General features: G+C 38.2%; 1 protein-coding gene across 1 annotated transcript in view; it reads left to right on the top strand.

The window, feature by feature from the left end:
* Positions 1–20,801, top strand: part of KALRN (kalirin RhoGEF kinase) — a 559,448-nt gene that overhangs the window by 347,317 nt on the left and 191,330 nt on the right. The window contains exons 12-14 of the mRNA XM_063116666.1: positions 10,964–11,133; positions 13,780–13,954; positions 19,211–19,406. Of these exons, the coding sequence (XP_062972736.1) occupies positions 10,964–11,133; positions 13,780–13,954; positions 19,211–19,406 (541 nt within the window). The remainder of the gene's footprint in view (positions 1–10,963; positions 11,134–13,779; positions 13,955–19,210; positions 19,407–20,801) is intronic.

Raw genomic sequence — 20,801 nt, 5'->3', positions numbered from 1 at the left:
TGATAGATTTGGGAGGGCGTCTCCATCTATTTAGCTATTCCATAATTTTTACTTGATACAATAACAGCTACACACACACACATGCATACACACTACAGTCATAAGATTTGTTTGTTGTGAACTGTTTAATATGCTTTTTTGCTTAGAATTCTGCTCTCCCTTGAAATCTCAGAGCATTTGTGGTCAGTAAAATGTACCACTTTGGTTTATTGTTGACCTTCAGCCCATTCATTTCAGTCCCTGTTACTTTAACTCTTATAGCAAGAGAAAGCGTATGCCAGGTTTTGTTGTTTACTGTTTTTATACCATTAATGATCTTCTGTAATTTCATATTGACTTTAGGTTTGGGAGTTAGTTTTCAGTTGCCTGATCTTACCATGTTGATTATCATCTCTAGTGCTGATAATGTTCTGCAATTATGGATTAAGACTAACAGTATTTATTTATTTATTAGAAAAAATAATACTCTGCCCTTCTACTAAATTCATAGCATTCAGGATAGTTTAAGAACAGTGCTTGCCTATTTCTGGGATGGGTCAGTGGGTGTTTCTAGTTTTCTAGAAATAGGAGTTTGTACAAGGGATTAACAACAAAACACATAAGAAGAGCCATGCTGGATCAGATTTAGTCCAGCACTCTGTTCACACAGTGGCCAACCAGCTGTCGACCAGAGATCCAAAATCAGGATAGGATACAACAGCGGCCTCCCGCCCATGTTCCCCAGCAACTAGTGTATATAGGCTTACTGCCTACAAGGAACTGGCAGCATATCTTGCTTTCAGTCAGAGGAACTACTGGTAGAGCTAAGTGAAAATGTTCAACCAAAATTCTTCAGCATATTTTTAGGCATTGAAATTGGGGGTACCATTTTGTTGAATATTCTCCTGAGGAGAAGAAATTATCCAGTTCCTTATAGGCAGTAAGCCTATATACACCAATTGCTGGGGAACATTTGTGGAAGGGTGCTGTTGCACTGTGTCCTGCTTATGGGTCAACAGCTGGTTGGCCACTGTGTGAACAGAGTACTGGACTAGATGGACCCTTGGTTTGATCCAGCATGGCTCTTCCTATGTTCTTATATTCTTAATCCCTTGCACAAACTCCTATTTCTAGACAACTAGAAACACGAACATGTTCTTGGGGGTGAGGCTTTCTTTCTTTCTTTCTTTCTTTCTTTCTTTCTTTCTTTCTTTCTTTCTTTCTTTCTTTCTTTTCCTAAGGTGTTCTTGTTTTGTTTTGCTGTTGCTGCAAGTAAAAAATTCTTACAAAAGCAGTGTATTCACAGTGTCTATCCATCATAACAATGCCAAGCAAATCTTGTTACCTTACTGAATAGGACAACTATAGGACAACACCTTCTCAGTGGTGCCCCCCCCCAAACTATGTCCCACTGAGACCCACCTGGTGCTGACACTGTCATATTTTTGGAACCAGTAAAGATCGCCCTCTACTCCCAGGCAATTAATGGTTTATGATGAGGCATCTACGTCTGCTGTTTTAAAAGGAGTCTATTATGAAAAAAATTTTTGTTTTGTTTTTAGGTGTTTACGTTGTTTGTTTTTTCCTATGTTATTTTTTTAGACTATTTTATTATGTTGAATTTTGTATTTTTGTCAATTGTTGTAAACTGCCCAGAGAGCTTCAACTATGGGGCAACCAACAACAACCAACAACGGTTTCACAATTATCCACGAGTGCAGTTAGCTTACCTCTATAGAAAGCAGTAGCAAATCACACATTGAATTTAATAGAATAGGATTGAAACCTTTGTCAATGGACAAAAATTAGTAAAAATCAGTCATATCTAACACCTGTTTAAATCGGCTAGACTTCAGCTAGTCATGACATACCAGTTCCATTGCTATCAATGGCATTTAGTTGCAACTGACCTTTGTTGGATTGTGCCTTTTCTCTAAACTTCTATACAATGACAAAAATCACGTTGATTCTCTAAGAAACTGTATATTGTCTGTTTTTATGGTTTTAAATTTTGAATATCAATATTTAATGTTAAATGTTTTAATCTTTTGTAAATCGACCAGAAGCTTTGGCTATGGGGTGGCATACAAATGTAATAATAATAATAATAATAATAATAATAATAATAATAATAATAATGATGAAACGATTGATTCAGTAGGACTTTTCTTTTGTTAGATAAGAGGCAGGGTACTTTGTTTAATGCGTAGAAAGTTTTCATAGAGTAATTCCTAGCTGTCAAAAGTGATTTACTTGTGAAATTCTGAGACAGTGGTGGGGAAGTCATGTAAAAAACTTGAAGATGGCTGTCAGGATTCAATCCTGTGTCATCTTTAGCAAATAATAATACAGTCCAGAAGGAAAATATGTAGATGCTGGAGGCTCTACATCCCTTGACTAAGGATCTGTGGAATGTTTCAAGGCAGAGAAAAGGCTGGGAACTTCATGGTTCCTTCCAGACAGTCTAATAAATCATTTCCTTCTCGATGCATCTCTTAGGGGAAAACCTGGAGAAAGCATTTTGAGATTGAGTGCTTTCACCGTTTTGTGGTGGTGGTAGTGGATGTTTTTGTTTTTGTTTTGCTTGATCTGTAAAGTGAGCATAGACTTTGGCTTGTCCTTGACTATTCCTGAGCTCTTAATTGGCTCCAGATTCATAACAGACTAATTAAAAGAGTGTTTAAAGTGGGAACGTGCTTTTGCCAGTCATTCTAAAAAAGTACAGAGCCACAACATATGAGCATCGGACTCTTCAATAATACAGTTTCATATTGTGAGATGAATGAACTGTGAATTTATCACTTCCATTTCCTTGGGCCTTGGCATGCTCACTGATGCAAGCATAGCTACCTTAAGCCCATTTGCCTTGGGCCGAAATTGTATGTAGCTGTACCAGTTTGTTTCGCAGAACTTTGGAACATAACCAGATTTTAAGCATTACAAATCCTTTACTATGGGCAGGGATGTTATTACAGGGCTTCTTTTATAGAATCACCTAGAGAATAGACCTGACTTTAACCTAAGGTCTTCCTTTAACTGTTTACCTGCCTCTTGTTCCTTTGATCTTTGTCTGGACCTTGGCATTTGCCTGACCAAGATTAAATATTCACCTTTGGCCTTTCTAATGGACTACTTGTTAATTGGACCTAGCAGGGCACTGCTGCTTCCCAGCAGGTTCCAGGCCCTGCCTGGAAATATGTAGAAAGCATATGTAGTGCTTCCTGTGATGTCCCCAGAAATTGCTCTACTTATCTTCCATTTCTGGAGCCTTCTGGCTCACCAGGGAGACAACAAATATTGCAATCTACTTGGTATGCCCAGATGTCACTGTATTATACTAGGATCTGCTCTGTGGCTTCTGGTGTATTTTATTTATTTATTTATTAAATTTTTGTACTGAACTGATGGTCCTCTCAGCATGGTTCTAGGCCTTAGAACAGTTTGGGTGAGGTCCAGCATGGTCCCCCAGACCACTTGTATTGTCTGCTAATAAGCTTCCTGGCACAAGGAATAGTCAGTACTATCATTGCCCCTTTGGTGTACTGGAGACCTCAGGAAAGTCTAGAGTGTCTCAGAGGTCTGGATTTGGCCTCACCCCATCTGCTAGAAGGCCCCTGTATTTTTAGCAGATATATTGCAGTCTCTGAAGTGCACCCGAAGCCATGGAGTATATGCTGTGCTATGCATATGCCCTACTAGTCCACTTTTGTACATGCCCTGAGTACTGCAGTCCACTTTCATTAATCACTAAAGCTTTTACAAATAGAAACAGTACGTTCTTCTCAACCCTATTCACAACACATCATTGAAAGTTACAGGTTGTGACATGAAACAAAACCAGCTGTAAACTCATCTTTTATCTACTAGTAATTGACATATGTCTCCATGTTATGCTAGAGGGGAGATGTGCTTTACCTTCCAGTGGATTTTTGCTTTCCTCTACTTTCTCATTGCTTTATTTACTCACTTTTATTTACTCACTGCTTATACTTAGCACTGATTATACTATGAGCAGCTAGGCTGTACTACCACTTCAAGGGCATAATTCAATCAAACCTATGTGCTGAATGGCAGGGTGTTGGAAATGTGACACGTTCAGTCTGCAGCTTTCTCCTGACTTTCTTTTCAACAGTGGTCCCAGGCAATCCCTGCTGGGAAGACCGGAGCGCTGGCTGCTTAGTACTTCCTCCAGGACTGATATTTGGACAAATGCCCTGCAGTGGGCAATATCAGTGTGGTTCACCATATGAAAGCTGGCCCAGGTTAAAAGGCAGCTTAGCTCATTCTTTCACTTTTGCTGAGCCTTGAAGTTCATCATTAGCGGGGTTTCATAGTAGGCTGGATTAGCAATTGTACTGCACTTATCTGTGAAAGAAAAGATAATTTGGAATCAGATTTCAATTGCAAATTGTTTCTGAAATATCTTCTTAATCATATTAATACCCACAATTTCTTTGTACTAGGATTTCCCTGGCATCAGTGACCTCTAGGGGATTAAAACCTTCTGAGTCAAGGAAGACCTACATTCTAATAGTGTTAGTATGCAAATCCTTGTTGCCAGTGCTCTAGGAATAACAACAGTTAATGCAGATTCAGATATTTAAATGTTATTTTAAATAAATCTGTGTGGTTAGATTGCAAATGTTTTAAGAGTTTAGTCTGGATAATCTTTAGTAGTGCTATAGATTTATGACATTTGGAAATAACTAGTTTACTAAAAACAAATCTTACGCTTCCTTTTTTTCTTCAGTGAATCCATCCTTTCCTTTCTAGGGATGGGGGCAGTGAATCATGTTCAATTCATTTTTTGATAAGAATTTACCAAAATTCACACATTTCTTCATAAATGGGATGGAAAGAACTTGAGTTTTTTTTTTTAAAAAAAAAAAATGAACGTGGGGGAAAATAGTTTCACAGATTTGTCTATCTAGGCCAAGGGGTCCGCATGCTTAGCTCTTTAAATTCTGAATTTGAATCCCTGTGTATTCAACCATGTTTGGGGCTGAATTAGGTTGTCACCTCTTTTTTTCTGACAAGCTCCTCTTCTTTAACAGCTAAACAGCAGGCAGGTAGAACATGGTGCTTTTCATGCTGAGAATAGCTCTGCCTATTGAACCTGGCCGGTACAGATGGGTGCAGATTTCATTTTGGTTCATTTTTTATAAGATTCATCCATCGCTCCGCCTTTCCCTACTTTTTCATTCAAAAAACATCTTTTTATAATGTATAAAATAAATGCATTATTTTATAATGTATATTATTATGTATAATAGATGTAATTTTTATAGTTTATTTTATAATGTACTTCAGCTTTGCTTTTCATTGTGGTAAACAAAACATTTTCTTCTAGTGTATGGTGACTACATTTGAAATCTACATATCCATTGATTTTTATCACATTATACATTAATATCCTGTAGAGAACTCCAGACACCACTGGGAAGCAACACCACTAGTTGTGGTATTTCCCCCCAATTGATCATGAGAATGTTTCCTGAGGAGTAAATCAGACAGATTTAGCTCCACCTGAAAACTGAAACAATACCACTCATACTTTATTAGCATTCTCCACTGCAGAACTTAAGATAGTATATTATGTCTGTACTTACTTGTGTATGAAATGGCATTCTGTTACCATATACCTATTTTCCTTGTGCCACAGCATCCAGAGTTAACCAGGACACCCCTGATAACTAGGGCTGCAACATACCATTGGCTTTCCAATCAATCACAATGTTTTCTAACCAATGGTAATCATGAAGCAATCTCTTTTTTTTTTTTTTTTTTAAAGTATTTTTTAAAAATAGATACTCAAGGAGCTGGCACTTCTCTTAGGAGGGAAAGTCCCGGTTACATTAATGACAAAATCTGACCATGATTCAGGTAAACATCTGTGGCAGGGCTTCAACAATCTTTCAGATGACATCACCATAAACTTATTTATTTATTTATTGCATTTATATCCTGCCTTTTTTCTTCCAAGGAACCCAAGGCGGCATAGATAATTTTATTTTATTTTTTTGAAATGCAAAGGAGGAAACGGGAAATGGATTTGGAGAGGAGAGAGGCAGAACAGAAAGAAGTTGGCAGCAGGAACATAAAGTTCAGGGCTTAGAGGTTACAAAGGCAAGTCCCTGCCAGCTTAATATTACCTTATATCTTCTTGGAAGATCTCAGCCAGAGTCAAACTCACACCAGACTCAATGGTAATACTAAAAGTGATTTACTTGAATCATGGCACTCTATGGGATCCCTGAATGTAGGGTGTGGATCATCCATTCTTATGATGGAGGGCAGATACCACATTATCCCCAAATACACCTCTTTACTTCCCCCCATAGGGTTTTATTGTATTTTTATTGTATTTTTATTGTATTTTACATTATGGTTTTATACTGTTGTTTTATATTATGAATGGTTTTAATTTTTGTGAACCGCCCAGAGAGCTCCGGCTATTGGGCGGTATAGAAATGTAATAAATAAATAAATAAATAAATAGGAGTAAATGCGAATCATTCATTTATATGGGAGAAAGGAAAGGACTGTATTCAGGAATACCAATGGGATGGGAACCTCTTCTCTACCTTTGATGACACCAGCCATTAAGAATAGATCCTGCTCATTTCTCTATTGTGACTTCCTGCATTTTGTTTCTTGGTCATGTTCGTGTTCATGTTCCTCTGTGAATAACTGAGTAATTTAAAAATATAAAGGACATATGTAGAGAGAGTCTTAGCCTTCTATGACTATACATATTTTATTTCCTTTATATTTTCAGTGTATCATAGGTAGGTTTCCTATATATGGTGATAGTACTAGTATTATGACACCATTAGAAATTTCTGGGTTGGATCAATGCCAAGGTATCTTCACTGAAAAAACGGGGTGCATCCCTATCATTTTATTTTGCAAATTTACAAATTTCAGTTATGGTAGCTCAACCTGGAAACCATCTTTTCCTGAAAAGCAGGACATAAATATAATGAATGAATAAACAGAGGGGGAAGAACTGGTCTGATTTGAGGGAATATTCTAAAGCTAAGCCTAATATTTTCTTGCAAAAGCTTTTGTCTTGAAATCTGAGAGAGGAGCGGGGAGAAAATTATGCCAAAACCACGTCCCCACTTCACCCTTTCTTTGCCATTGCTCCTTGTTTCATAGCAGTTGTACACCTCCTCCTGCCAAGGGCAGTGCTTCTCTGTGACAATGTAGTATTGGTCCAAGGGACTTATGGGGAATAAAAGTGGCATCTTTGCACAGACTCATGGAGCACAATTGCTAGTGGTAAGGCCTTCACATTTTACTCCTCCCACCTTCAATCACCCCTGAAATATCAATTTTGCTACCTGTAAAAGGAGTATCAATATGTGTGTGTGGAGGGGTTTAGTCCTAGAAAATTCCTTTCTTAGCCCAAATATGGTGGTCATAAACTAGAGTAAAAAATTCCACAGCCATAACAATTTCTTGGGGAATATATCCACCTAGCTCACCACTGATAAGGAATGAATGGGAAAACACGAAGATTTCCAGTGGAGAGAAAAATGATCTATCATGAATTCACTAGGCTACAACAGTGAATTTCTGTAAAACAACAGATTGAAAATCAAATAATATTCTTCACTGTCGCCCTTTCACCCTCCTTTAATGACCATGCTTCATATATACACCCTCATACACTTTAATTTAATTATGGACATTAATGGGTTGCCCAGCTAGCTCCATTGATTTGTTAATTGTAAGTTCATTTTCACTATTTCATGTACTTCCTTAATTCATTCTGGGATTTAAATGTTATTGCTGCTATTCAAAACCCACTGTCTCTACTACTCCAAGGATGAATGCCAGCCCTTTTGAATGCCATAGGATCTCAAGTGATTAATGACCAATGTGCATACACAGCGAGTGGGAAATGTACTTTTTAATAATTATTAGGTGTCTCTGTCTAATTACCAGCTATTGATGCAATTTTTGCATTCTCTTCTCAGAGCTAGCTTGACAGGGAATAGCCCAGTATGTCTTAGGAACATTTCACAGAGGCTGAGGAACGTTGCGTTGACTACCATTTTTCAAATTGCTCACCACAGGAGCGAGCAGCTTCCTGGGTACTCTAATCTAAACAATGTAGACAAATTATTACTTAAGTGATAGTCCTGACTACTTCAAATTAGTGGATCAATCTAGAATATATTTGGGTCACTGTTAGAAGGACAGACAAAAATACACTTCATTATTTAACTACCTTAAGAGCACTGGAGCCATGTAGCAGAGTATAATTACAATCAATCAATTCATCACCCTTTGGTGTTTTCTAAAGAGCCTACTGCCAGATTTATGCAGCACATTGCAAAATGACTTTGGTGAAAGAGTGGCTGCTGTGGCCACAGATAATATTATTAGATACTGGATATAGTTACTCATTAGAACAGCGATTTCCAAAAGGTATCTGGGATTGCTACGCTGCCAACAGTGGGTTTGGGAAAGATAGAGTGCAAGGGACTAAGGGGGCAAACAACACTGACCCTGTTCAGGTGACACGCTATGCCATGATGGTTAAGCATTTTGAGCTAAACATTATGGCTCAGCATGTCATATGAACCATTCCTAACCATGGTGGCTACATAACCACAATTTAAACACACCCACTAACCATTTGCTGCAAAAGGGTTAGCAGCCTAACCATGGCATAGCCTGTTGTCTGAACAGGTCCACTATATGCAAATGCATATCATAAATCCCTGAAGGTTTTGTTTTAATCGCAGCCTCAGGAGGCAGCTATTTTATGTAGAAATGCAATGGGGGATGAAGAGAGAGCTCCTTAACCTTTTCCCTGGTGCTCATTTTATGAGGGTGTTGTTTATCATTGTAAACATGCAGTACTGGCAGGTAGTAGTGGAGCCGCTAGAGAACCTATCTGATGTACTTTTATGTGCAAAAAGGGCATGTCTGAAACAGTTTCCTCCCTCACTTCAGTAAATGGGGCACCTCGGCACATACATAGCTCTGTGTGTGTATTGAGTCAACCTTTCTCCATTGAAGTGAATGGAAAGCCAGCACAAGTGCATATTTGATTCAGCCTCAAAAAGTGAATCACAGGATTTCCATTTTTTCAATGTTTATAAGAGGCAGTTACCAAGTATCACCACATTACCCTAAAGGAAGGGTCCATTTAGAAGATAACCACTCCTAGCAAAATGTCGGTAACTACTACTTAGCAAAATGGTTTTTCAAAGAGTTCTTAAGCAAATGGTAAAAATATACTATGTATAGCATATGGGCCCCAATAGATTTAGAATAAAGCCAAAATTCAGTTATTGATCCTGATGGGAAACCATTGCCTTAGGGCCCGATCTTGTAAAATGCTGAGTGTCTTTAAGACAACATGAAGACAACAAGGTTAGAGAATATTTGCACTTCACCAGATCAAGTAATTACAGAAGAGATATACTTCGCTGAATCTAAATCGTAGTAATAGCAGGCGTGGTTTTCCACTTCATAGGAAAACGTGTATCAAATGCATGGGAGGTTTGCTTAATTAATGTATTAATTTACAGTATTACAAATCACAAGTTTCCTTACAAGTACAAATACATCAACAACAAAAAAGACAACCCATCAATTGAAGGTTGACTTAAAAATGTTTGGAGTATTTTTTTCTTAATTAAACTTTTCATAGGGTTCAGAGAAAGAAAAAGGATGATAATAAGCCACAGCCTATATGAGAACTGGAATCTATTTATCTTGTATATAAACAAGTGACATAAACAAAATATATCCATCAATATTTTAGCATTTTGATTATATTCTGTAATTATATATACATTGCTTCTCCTTCCTCTCTGTATTCTCTCTCTTCTCTATCCATAAAGCGGAAAGTATGTGTGCGTCATGTATGTCCTGAAATGTTTACCCACTTTCACATATGGTACTACCTTAATACTGTTCACCCAGGCAGGACTTTATGTACATGGATCAGAAAAAAAACTAAAAATATAAATTTGGGGTTTTTAAGTATTTTAAAATAATTTAATAAAAACCTAGGTTTACGCCTACAACTCCCAGCATGCCTTGGGTGGAAGGCCAGACTTACCAGCCTTTGGCAGCCATTGTGATTTCTAAGGTCAGTCTCGGGCAGACAATCCAATTCCACATAAAAGGAAACAACCCACATAAATGGGCTGCATCTATTTGTGGTGCCTCCTCCTAACTGCCATGTGTGCTTTTAAAATCATGACTAGATACAACAGCATGTCTTTGAGTGGTCGAACTCTGGACATGCTCAAAGGCACCCTGTCCTGATATCACTGAGATCTGCTTCCCTACTATATGTTATTCAGATGACTGGGCAATGCTGGGTATATTTTGAAAACATATTCTTATATTTGCATCTTTTTTAGCTGGTAGAAAAGGTGTTGTGTGTCCTGATTGTTTTTAAAGATTTGACAGCGGCTCCAGCCAAGGCATGATGGGAGCTGTAGGCATTTTAGGTAAAACAAAAAATGTGGTTTATCACGAAGTTCTTATTAACACAGTTCCCTATTTATTCTAACAAAACAATTTACTAACTCAACCAAACTAAAACACACACAACCAACCTAAGATGAATAAGTTGCATAAAAAGGTATTATTTATCAAATAAATGTAATAAACATTATTCACGGACCCGAGCAACGCCTAGCATATCAGCTAGTTACTTAATAAAAATGATAAAAAGACAGCCCATTCCATTTGTACTCATATTGTACACTGATAGTAATGCGATCTTCCAAATGTTATTTCATCTAATATCAAAGTTGCTTAAGATGTGTAATTTTCAGTGCCCTTTAGCATCTGACATGCTGTGCTTTGTAGTATTCTGATTAAATGCTCTTTGAGCTGATTTTAGAGGATTAAAGGGTTAAACCCAATCTCTTCCTCTGTTTCCCAACCCCCTTATGCCCTCTACCCTCCATGTCTTTTCCTGTATGTTTCTTTCCCTCCTTCACAGCTGTGGACATGGATGGAAGACCTGCAGAAAGAGCTCTTGGAAGATGTCTGTGCTGATTCTGTGGATGCTGTTCAAGAACTCATTAAGCAGTTCCAGCAGCAGCAAACAGCTACTCTAGATGCTACCCTCAATGTCATCAAGGAAGGTGAAGATCTAATCCAGCAGCTCAGGTAAGTTCATTACATTGCACAAGAGACACAGTTGAATAGAGGGTCATAACTAATGTGAAAATTTATCACTTTCCTGTTATTTTATTTAGCATGATTCAGAATATTTTATTTTATTGAAACTACAAGGAATGATTTGTAGAGACAGATAAAAATAGTCTTAAATCATCTTGCAGCACTGTGTGTAATAGATGAGAAGAACTGTAGACAAGTTGAAGCGAGTATGATTAAATGGTTACGGTATAAATATTTTGAAGTAGATGTTTACAGAATATTGTTAAACTGTTATAAACTGAGGCCTGGTGATTTATATGCTTGCCCCTGCTAAGCACTGTCTGGCAGCCACTAAATAAAACATACAGTTTCATATAACACTGAATACAATATTCTACCACCTGCAGGAGCTTTTGTTTTAACAGGATCTGTGGTGGCATGTGGACTATTCATTTCTTCCCATAGTGCTGCTAAAGCTATTGCACTTTTATTATGAATTAGAAGATATAGTTTGACACTATTCAGAGTGCTCTTAATGGATAACTCAATGGAATATCTATTTTTCCTCCAGACAGCAACAGTATGGTATTGCAGTCTCTTATCTACTCCATCTGTATGCAATTGGCTTTAACAGCCTTTAAATAGGATTGCCCTGGAAGTAGCTGATTTCTTTTTTAAAAAATGTGATCTTAGCTTTTACCTGTTTGTTGGCAGGGTGCATGTTGGTAAAGAATATTCAACACTTATAAGAAATGGTTTTTTTAAAAAATATTGCTAGTTTTAAACATTCTTTTCTTTCACTTTCTGAGTGAGCACTAAATTAGAAATGATGGTAGGAGATCTGTGATGGGATCTCCCATATTTTTTTTAAAAAAATAGTAGCACCCAGATAGTCCTCGCAAATTCCCCCATATAGCATATACCAGCTTCAAAGGGAACATTTTCATTGGAAAATCAGGACAAAGGCAAAGGTTTAACTCCACCTTGGCACCATGGTCCTGGTCTGAACACCTTCCCCAAGGGCTGCTATTCAGGTTTTTAAAAAGAATTAGAGATCTGTTAATGCAGTGGGTGGGGGCCTTTTTAATTGAAGATTGTATTCCCTCAGAGTTAATCTGACAGGGGCCAAATGCTGGCAGTGGGCAAGGCAGAAGCCAGCAGACAAGAACAGAGCCAACGGTGGGTAGGACCACCCTTTTTTCTGTCTCTGTGTCTACGCTATTCACCACACTCCAACCACTTTGATAGTGTGAACAAAGGAGCCTTAACAAACATGATTAAAATGAGCAATGGGTTAGGCTAAATGGGCCTCAGATTATCTTGAGTGATTTCATTCTTCCTGTACACTAGTCTGAATGTCAAATTTTGAGTTTCTGGTAGTTGCTCTAAACTCCATTTTTATTTCTTGTCTGTAGCAGTGCTTATGCTACTCCTGTAAAACAAGTGCAGGATATTGATATTGGTATTTCAGCTAACAGGGAAAGTGCAGAGTGCTCCTCAAAGGTTTCTGTCAGCAGCAATGCAGCTGCCAGTTCAAAAAAGTGAGGGGGAATCTCCTTCCTGCTTAATTTAGTATTGTTCGTTGTGTTGTTTAAATAATCCTTTTTTCTGGCTGGAAATGCTTTGTTAAAATATAGTTTAACTCACTCTACTTTGAGACATTTTGAAATTGTTAAAGTATTGTTTTTAACTCTACTTTGTGACCATATGATGAAGCTCCAGGGTTTATAATTTTATTTAATCTCAAGAAATTCTATAAAACAAATAGGACAGATGTTGGTCCATGAGAAAAATGCCAAAATCCATGGGCAGGCAATACCGTTGCCTGGCCAGGGACAACAAAAAATGTGCAACATTGTGGACAAGCTTTTGACATCTTCATACCTTTTTTTCCAGGGAAGATTTCAAAAAACAAATGGTAGGGAAGGAAAAGGAGGGGGGGAAGGATTACAATGTTGAAGTCATTAAATCGGCAAGGTCAGAGTCTTAAGCAGGAGTAGAAAAAGAGGTGGCACAGACTTTAAATGGGTTAGGTATCATGCCATTTTTTTCCTGCTCCCATTCCACCTGGTTTTTTGGGTAACATTTTTCATGATTAAGAGATCTGGTGGCCCACAGTGTTGTACATTTTTGATTGATCGTAATAAAGGCATTGCCTGAACATGGATCAAGAAATCCCAGTCTCCCCATATTAATATATAGTTAATTGTCTGACACACTTAAACTGCAAGCAGTAGATTCTTGCATGAATTCTGTGAATAGTATTTTTCACAGCATACTCATAGTGGTTTGATGTTGAGGATTCTGAAGTAGACTAAGTATTGGAAGAGAACTGTGGTTGTTTGAAATAAAATCAAGAAGGATTGCTAGTCAGAGTTCTCAAGAGATTTATGCACCATTCACACCCTTCCCTTTTCTTTCCAACTCCTTACTGCATAGAGGTCAAAATGTCACTAGATATGAAAGGATGAATACAATTCACTGTGTAGCATTCAGGAAATGCAGGCATTCAGAAACTGAAAGAGGTAAATCCTACATAACAACTTCCTCCAACTTTTGGGTTTTTCAGCTATTTATAGAACTGAGCACAGTTCTATAATTCTTTCTCCTTGCCTTTTTCAACACTGGATTTTTAACTATTCATCTTTACCACAGGGATTCAGCAGTCTCCAACAATAAAACGCCACACAATAGCTCCATCAGCCACATAGAGTCCGTCCTCCAGCAGCTTGATGAAGCCCAGGTACAGATGGAAGAGCTCTTCCACGAGAGAAAAATTAAGCTAGACATCTTCCTTCAGCTTCGGATTTTTGAACAGTACACCATTGAGGTAAGAGTTGTGTTGTACATTCTGGAAAGAAAGAGCCTCTTGGGGATGGGAGAAAGAGTCAGAAGGATAAAATGTGTTTAACAATCAAAACATTGCTGATAACGTTTTGGCTGTTACAGTACTTTTTGCAGTCAGGCCAGAGCCTTTCCACATTGTTATTAAATAAGTGTCCCAAGTGTATACTCCACAACACAAGTAGATATCGCTACTAATGTAACATGGTTGATCAAGTAGAGACATTGGGTTTTCCTCTGCCAGAAGTAATGTCATAAACAGTAGCTGCCTGTGATACTTGCAGATATGCAATTCATACCTTTTCATAAAGGTTGTGAAATGATTATCTGGGAAAGGTCCTGAATTTTCCAATGTATAGAATATTGCACTTTGACCTACTCAGAAAATATTAGCCAGGCAAAATGTGTGTGGAGCATGAGTTCCAAATAGAAAACAAATGCTGTTTGATTTGCAAATTAATTATGTAGGAAAAGTCCTCAGCCTCGTGCAATGGTTCATCATGCTTAAAATGTGAAATAAGGAGCAGTGCCCTTACACTGAGGAATGCTACAATCAAATTAAAAGCTGGATTAAATATAAAAACATCAGGCTTGGTGGAATGTAATCTGAAGTAAAGATATTGTCTAAAGATCGGACATTAGCAAAGTTATGCAAAGTGCTAAAGGTTTAATGAACTGTAGGAAGATCAGGCTTACAGTTCCCTTGTAGCTTCTTTATGTCTTCTTAGGAAATGGAAACACTTGCTAACATGTCTCTTTACTGGAAGCATCCCATAACTGGAGGAACCATCCAGGTGGTGTTCTTGAGGCTGTGTTGAGATATAGCAATTCTTACAGGCAATTTCTAAATAGGTGTACTAAATTAGAGTAAGAATAAAAACAATGACTACTAATACAGAACCAGGCTACCCAATATACCATAAATACACACTACTGTGTAAAGTGCCCCCCTTTCCGATTGGTTTATAGTTAGGTAAGAAGCAGTTATTTTCTATTTCCTGTTAATAAAACTGAACACAATTTTGTTAAAGTTGGTCTGGTGAAGTATGGGCATGAAATTAGGATCCTGGTCACAACCTAAATGAGCTGTTACTCATTTGCTCAGTTAGGGGAATATTAATTTGCCTGGCTTGTTGCAATAGCAATGTACCCTATAAGTTTAGATGACCATGATTTTCAGTTGAACATAGATTGCACTTAAAGCCACATAGGGCAAGCCACACTTAGGTTATCAAAGATTTACAGTATTTCAGAATTATGACTTCTATGTGTTTATTTATTTTCATGCACTAGTTTTATCCTATTTCCTATTAACACATTTTTGCAAAGCAACTAACAAATTCATATAATAACATATCAATCAACAAAATAAATTAAACCATTTTAAAACATCATCATAGCCACTAAAGTCATCCCAAAACCCAAAGGGGAGGAATATGCTTTCACTGCCTGCCAAAGGTGAGCAGAGGCAGTGAAAAGGTTAGGAGAGGCAGGCCTCTTACAGGATGGCATCCCATAACCTTCTTGCCAAAGCAGAGACTACCACTTGTTCCCTTTCTGCCATTTATATCTGATGCTGAAGGGATACAGAGCAGGGTCTCCAGTGCTCACCTCAGCATTCATGGAAACATCTGCGGATAAAAACAAAACAGAAAGTTGACATACAGAAGAATACGAAAAATTATTAGACTTCAAGCAAGGAAAATAACATTGGAGATAAAGAAGAGAAACCAAATTGGATACATATAAAATGGGACAAAGATTTGAAGCTTGCAAGACAACTTGTATTTTCAGGTGATACAACCACATTAACAAACATTATTGGTGGGGCAGAATAATATTGCAATAAAAAGAAAGAAAATTGGCTTGTTTAATCTGAAAATGTTTATCCCAGGAGTTTCTGATCCAAAAGCCTACGGGGCTTCACTGCACACAACTTACAGCACTGTGGGAGAAGGAATACCCCCCATTTGTTTCCCTGCTAGCGAAATGCTCTCCAGGGCCGCAGCATGAATCTCAGAGCAGCTGTTCTTTATACAATTAATTTAATCCAACATTTGAAATGTGAAACATTTAAGGAAGCTTCCCCTTCATTTGTCACTGCCATTAAAAAACTATTTGATTTCGATCTGAACAGATTTTGAGTAGGCACTGGGGTGCCATGTTTCAAGTTTGCCTGTACAGTACCCAGCATTTCGCAATCCGGATATACGTCTGCACTCTGGCTTGTCTCTGTGTCAGGAGAGACTTTTTTAAAAAGACATTCATGGCAACAGAACTGTCAGTAGCACGCCTCCAGTGAGAGTTTGAATTCTACTCCTACACCTCAGATAGCTTCTCTAACTCAGTGGGATGGGAGATCTATAAGAGTAAACTTCAGGGATACTTCTGTAATTTTCTCCCTCTGAATCTCCCCGCTCCCGTCTGATTTAGTGGTTCTAATGGAAAGCAGCACTATTACATTTGTTTTCCACATTTCTTCTTTCGTGGTTTTCCAAAATTTGTAAAGACCATGGTAGATGAAGTGTTTGTGCTTACTGCAGCTTAGCGGTTCCTCCATTCATCATGCTTTTTCTTTTCACTTTCAGCTGAATGATGGTACCCAAGCAATTGTGTACATTAATGCATTGCACAATTTTCTGTTAGTTCACAAAATTGCACGTTTAAAATCACACCTTGGAGTTCGCATTTTATTTCATCTTTCAATTCTGGATTGTCTGGACAGGACCCTATACACTGTTTATTCCTGTCTTGTGGTCGTGCCTTGGTCCTCTGAATGTTTTTCTCCCCACACTGTTCTTTCTGTCCATGCTGTTATTCCTCAATAACAAATATTCCTTCTGTAGAATTGAGAGTGAGAAGTGCTATCGTGGTTATTCTCATAGATTAATTTATTTAATTTAGTAAAACATTCTGTTTACTAACACTGAGGGAACCAAAATAAAAAATCTAGAGAGGCAAAATTAATACAAATAACCAGCCAAGCATTCACCCCAATAGTAAGATGAATTAGGATGCAGATTTCCCTCCCAACCATTCCATGAAGTCTCAGTGCAATTGTAAGAGCATTTTTTTTAAAGAATGCTCTTTAATTCTAAGAGTTATTTTATGAAATATATTTAGATCTGTCACGGCAATACAAGAATCTCTAGAATCAGCTTTGGTTGGCCACTTTCAAATTAAAGTAATAATTCTTTCCTGCCACTCTGGTAGGCTCTAGCATTCTACCCTCCCATATCTCTCAGCCTCAATTTTTATACTTCTCATCCTCTGCGTCCACCTTCTGTAGAGTTCTGAACTGCCTTAAATCTGACAATCTGTCTCCAGTCAGTCTTTTACTTTCTTCCCACTCCTTTAAAATGTGCTACAAGCCACTTTAACTCTGTGGGAGCACCACTTCTAGGCCCAGTTCATATGATTATGTTTATCTTTTGAGGTAGCTTCGTGATGCTAATACATTCGTTGCTAATACATTATGGTGGAATAAGCATTATCATCACTTGAACACAGTATCTGTCAATGGAATTAAATGTACCAACTTATAACTACCCAAGTAATAAATAAAAAATAATAATTAAGGTTTGTTTCACCACTCAAAAGGTCTACAACAGCCTAGAAAAACATTCACAGTTACAGCTTGTTCTGGAAAGCAACCTCTGTTGTTTTGAGCAACCTTCCAAGGAGCTCAAAGTGGTGTACATAATGTTAACCCATTTCATCCCCACAACAACTCAGTGAGGTGGTTTAGGCTGAGTGATAGCACTTCTCCCTAAGGCATCCAATGAACATTAGAGCTGAACTGAGGGGTTGAATCTGGTTCTCCACCATCCAAGTCCAGCAGTGAATTTACATGGTAGTGTTTCAAGCAGCCACCTGTGAACTTTGAAATTGGCAGATTTCAAACCGTTTTCACTGCATTTCTTCACAACTCAAGTGCATTTGGCAAAATATAAACAGAATAATCCTGATTGGAAGTTTTTCCAATCAGGAAAAACGTCCTGACTGTTAGAGCAGTACGACAATGGAATCAGTTACCTAGGGAGGTTGTGGGCTCTCCCACACTAGAGGCATTCAAGAGGCAGCTGGACAACCATCTGTAATGGATGCTTTAGGGTGGATTCCTGCATTAAGCAGGGGGTTGGACTCGATGGCCTTGTAGGCCCCTTCCAACTCTGCTATTCTATGGTTCTATGATTCTAAATAAGCTGCATTTGAATTCTCATAGGCAAGCTAATTTGAACAAGTTGAGATTAAATCCAGAAAAGGCAGAGGTGCTGTTAGGCAGTAGAACATCTAGCTCCAGGATTGGGATTCAACCTGTTCTGGATGAGGTTGTGCTACCCCTGAAACATCAGGTTTGTTGTTTAGGAGTAGTCCTGGATACTGTGCTGTCCTTGGATCTTCAGATAACAGTGGTGACAAGGAGTGTGTTTGCACAACTACATCTAGTATACAGCTGTGACCATGCCTGAGTCAGACTGATCTGGCAACAATTATCCATGCCTTAGTTACATTCTGGTTACACCGTTACAAAGTGCCCTTCATGGGACTACTCTTGAATAGGTACTTTTATTTGTGCAAAATGCAGCAAGTAGGCTGCATGGTGTCTTTTGAAGACACCCTCACTTGCAGAGGCTCACTTGTCAAGTATGCTAGAAAGGGCTTTCTCCTGTGTTTCTCCCCAACTCTGAGAGTCACTCTGGAGTTGTGACTGGTCCCCACTATCTTTGAGTTCAGGAAGGAAGTCAATGCACCTCTTTTAAAACTTGACTTTTTAAATTGTTATGGTTTTAAAGGTTGTTTTCAATGTATTACTATGTTTTAATTTGATTATGGTTTTTATTTTTTGAACTGTTTGTAAACTGCCTTGGTTGTTTTCAGAGAGGCAGTAGAGAAATACAATAAATAATTAATAAATGCTGATTTTGTGATGTGTAAAAATGCTTAATTTGGGGGATTCCTTTAATTACCTACAACTTCCAGTCCAAGGTGATCATACCTCTAAGATTCTACTATAATAAACATTATATCTCTTGACATTTTGAACAACACCAATAATGTCTTGCTTATAAACTCCACTGTAGCTTATACAATGACCAGTTAAATTTGCTGGGCTGTGACTTAAAGGCTGTAATTATAGAAGAGGATAAAGCCATTTTAGATCTCCTTCCTCAGTAACCTGAGTTTTAATATACTTGAATGCTTATCCTGTATTGCTGCTGCTTCTTTTTTTACTTTGAAGGTGACAGCTGAGTTAGATGCCTGGAATGAGGACTTGCTAAGGCAAATGAATGATTTCAATACCGAGGACCTCACCCTAGCAGAGCAGCGTCTACAGCGACACACAGAGCGGAAGCTGGCTATGAATAACATGACCTTTGAGGTCATCCAACAAGGACAAGATTTGCACCAGTACATCATGGAAGTCCAAGCTTCAGGTAGGCAGAACAGTGTCAGTTGGTAAACCTAACATCACAGAAATGTAATATGAGCAGAGATCTCTGACAGGAATCAGTATAAAATGAAATTAAATCAAGTGTTATTTCGCTTTTTCCCACTAGTGAGCCTTCTAAATCGAGACAGAAACCTATGCAAGTCTCCCAGAGGTTCACAAAAGCAAAGGCTATCAAAGGCTACTAGTCTTGTTGGCTATATAGTCATTCCAGTATCAGAAGTGGTTTGCATACGTACACCAGTTACTGGAGAACATGGGTGGGAGGATGCAGTTGAACTCGTGTCCTACTTGTGGGTTTCCCACAGGCAGCTGGATGGCTACTGTGTGAACAGAATGCTGGATGGATCCTTGGTCTGATCTAGCAGGACTCTTTTTATGTTCTTATGTTCTCAAATCTTATCTAAAGACAATGAGACCACAGCAAACAGGAGTTACAGCATTTTCTTCCCAGATTCAGGGCGGCACTAGAGGGTGGGTGGGGTGGGGGGGGAAGTGTCTCCCTAAAACAAAGACTTGCCACCTCACTCGCCACCCCCATTGCTGGACTCCTGTCATTACTTGAAGGAAAGGCTGTTTTCACATAAAAGCACTTCCATATATGGTCATCTCTGTAGCTCTTCTGCAATTCAGCTGCAGCTCTTGAGCCAACAAAGGCTACACATTTTACAGATACTTTACAGATACTCTTCAAGATGCCAACAGACGGGTGGCAATCTACAGAGGGGAAAAGGGGAAACATCTGACATGCAAGGGAGGGGATTAACTTAATTTATTATTTATATACAGGGTGTCTAATAGTAAAAAAGAAAAGAAATTCTAACCACAAACTAATATTTTTCAAAATTAAAAATAATGTCCCCTTCTGTGGTATAGGCCTAAAGTAACCTTTTCCCATTTATTTCAAAAATAATGTGTCTAGGATGGAAGTTTTAATGTGAAATATACCATTATTTTTTCTTTCAGAGATCTTTACATATGAGACACATCTTGCCCACCTAGAAATATACTTTGCCTCTTCTGTGTCCCTCAGGTTTCTTTTTCTGGGCAGCCATTGTCCAGATTGTGTAATTAAATGAAATATGATGGGAAAGGAAGCCATGGGCCCATTATACAATTATTTATTTTCATTCCTGTTCCTGTCTCCCCACCTCCTCCCTTAAGACCCAGGTTTTCACATCTGTAAGAAAGTATCTCTTGTGGAAAAACAGCATACAAATAAATAGATGATGATGACCTCAAGAAAGTAAAATAACCAGGAAAAAAAAATTCCCTTGCCCTCTAGTGCCATGAATCAAAACGAATGGTTGTAGGCATACACCAGCCTAAAAATGTGCCTTACCAGAGTGTACATAAACATTGAGGTGGAGGGATGGGGTCA

This window comes from Elgaria multicarinata, chromosome 2 (assembly GCF_023053635.1).
Source record: "Elgaria multicarinata webbii isolate HBS135686 ecotype San Diego chromosome 2, rElgMul1.1.pri, whole genome shotgun sequence".
Lineage (NCBI taxonomy): Eukaryota > Metazoa > Chordata > Lepidosauria > Squamata > Anguidae > Elgaria > Elgaria multicarinata.
This window is presented reverse-complemented; position numbering and strand designations above follow the sequence as displayed.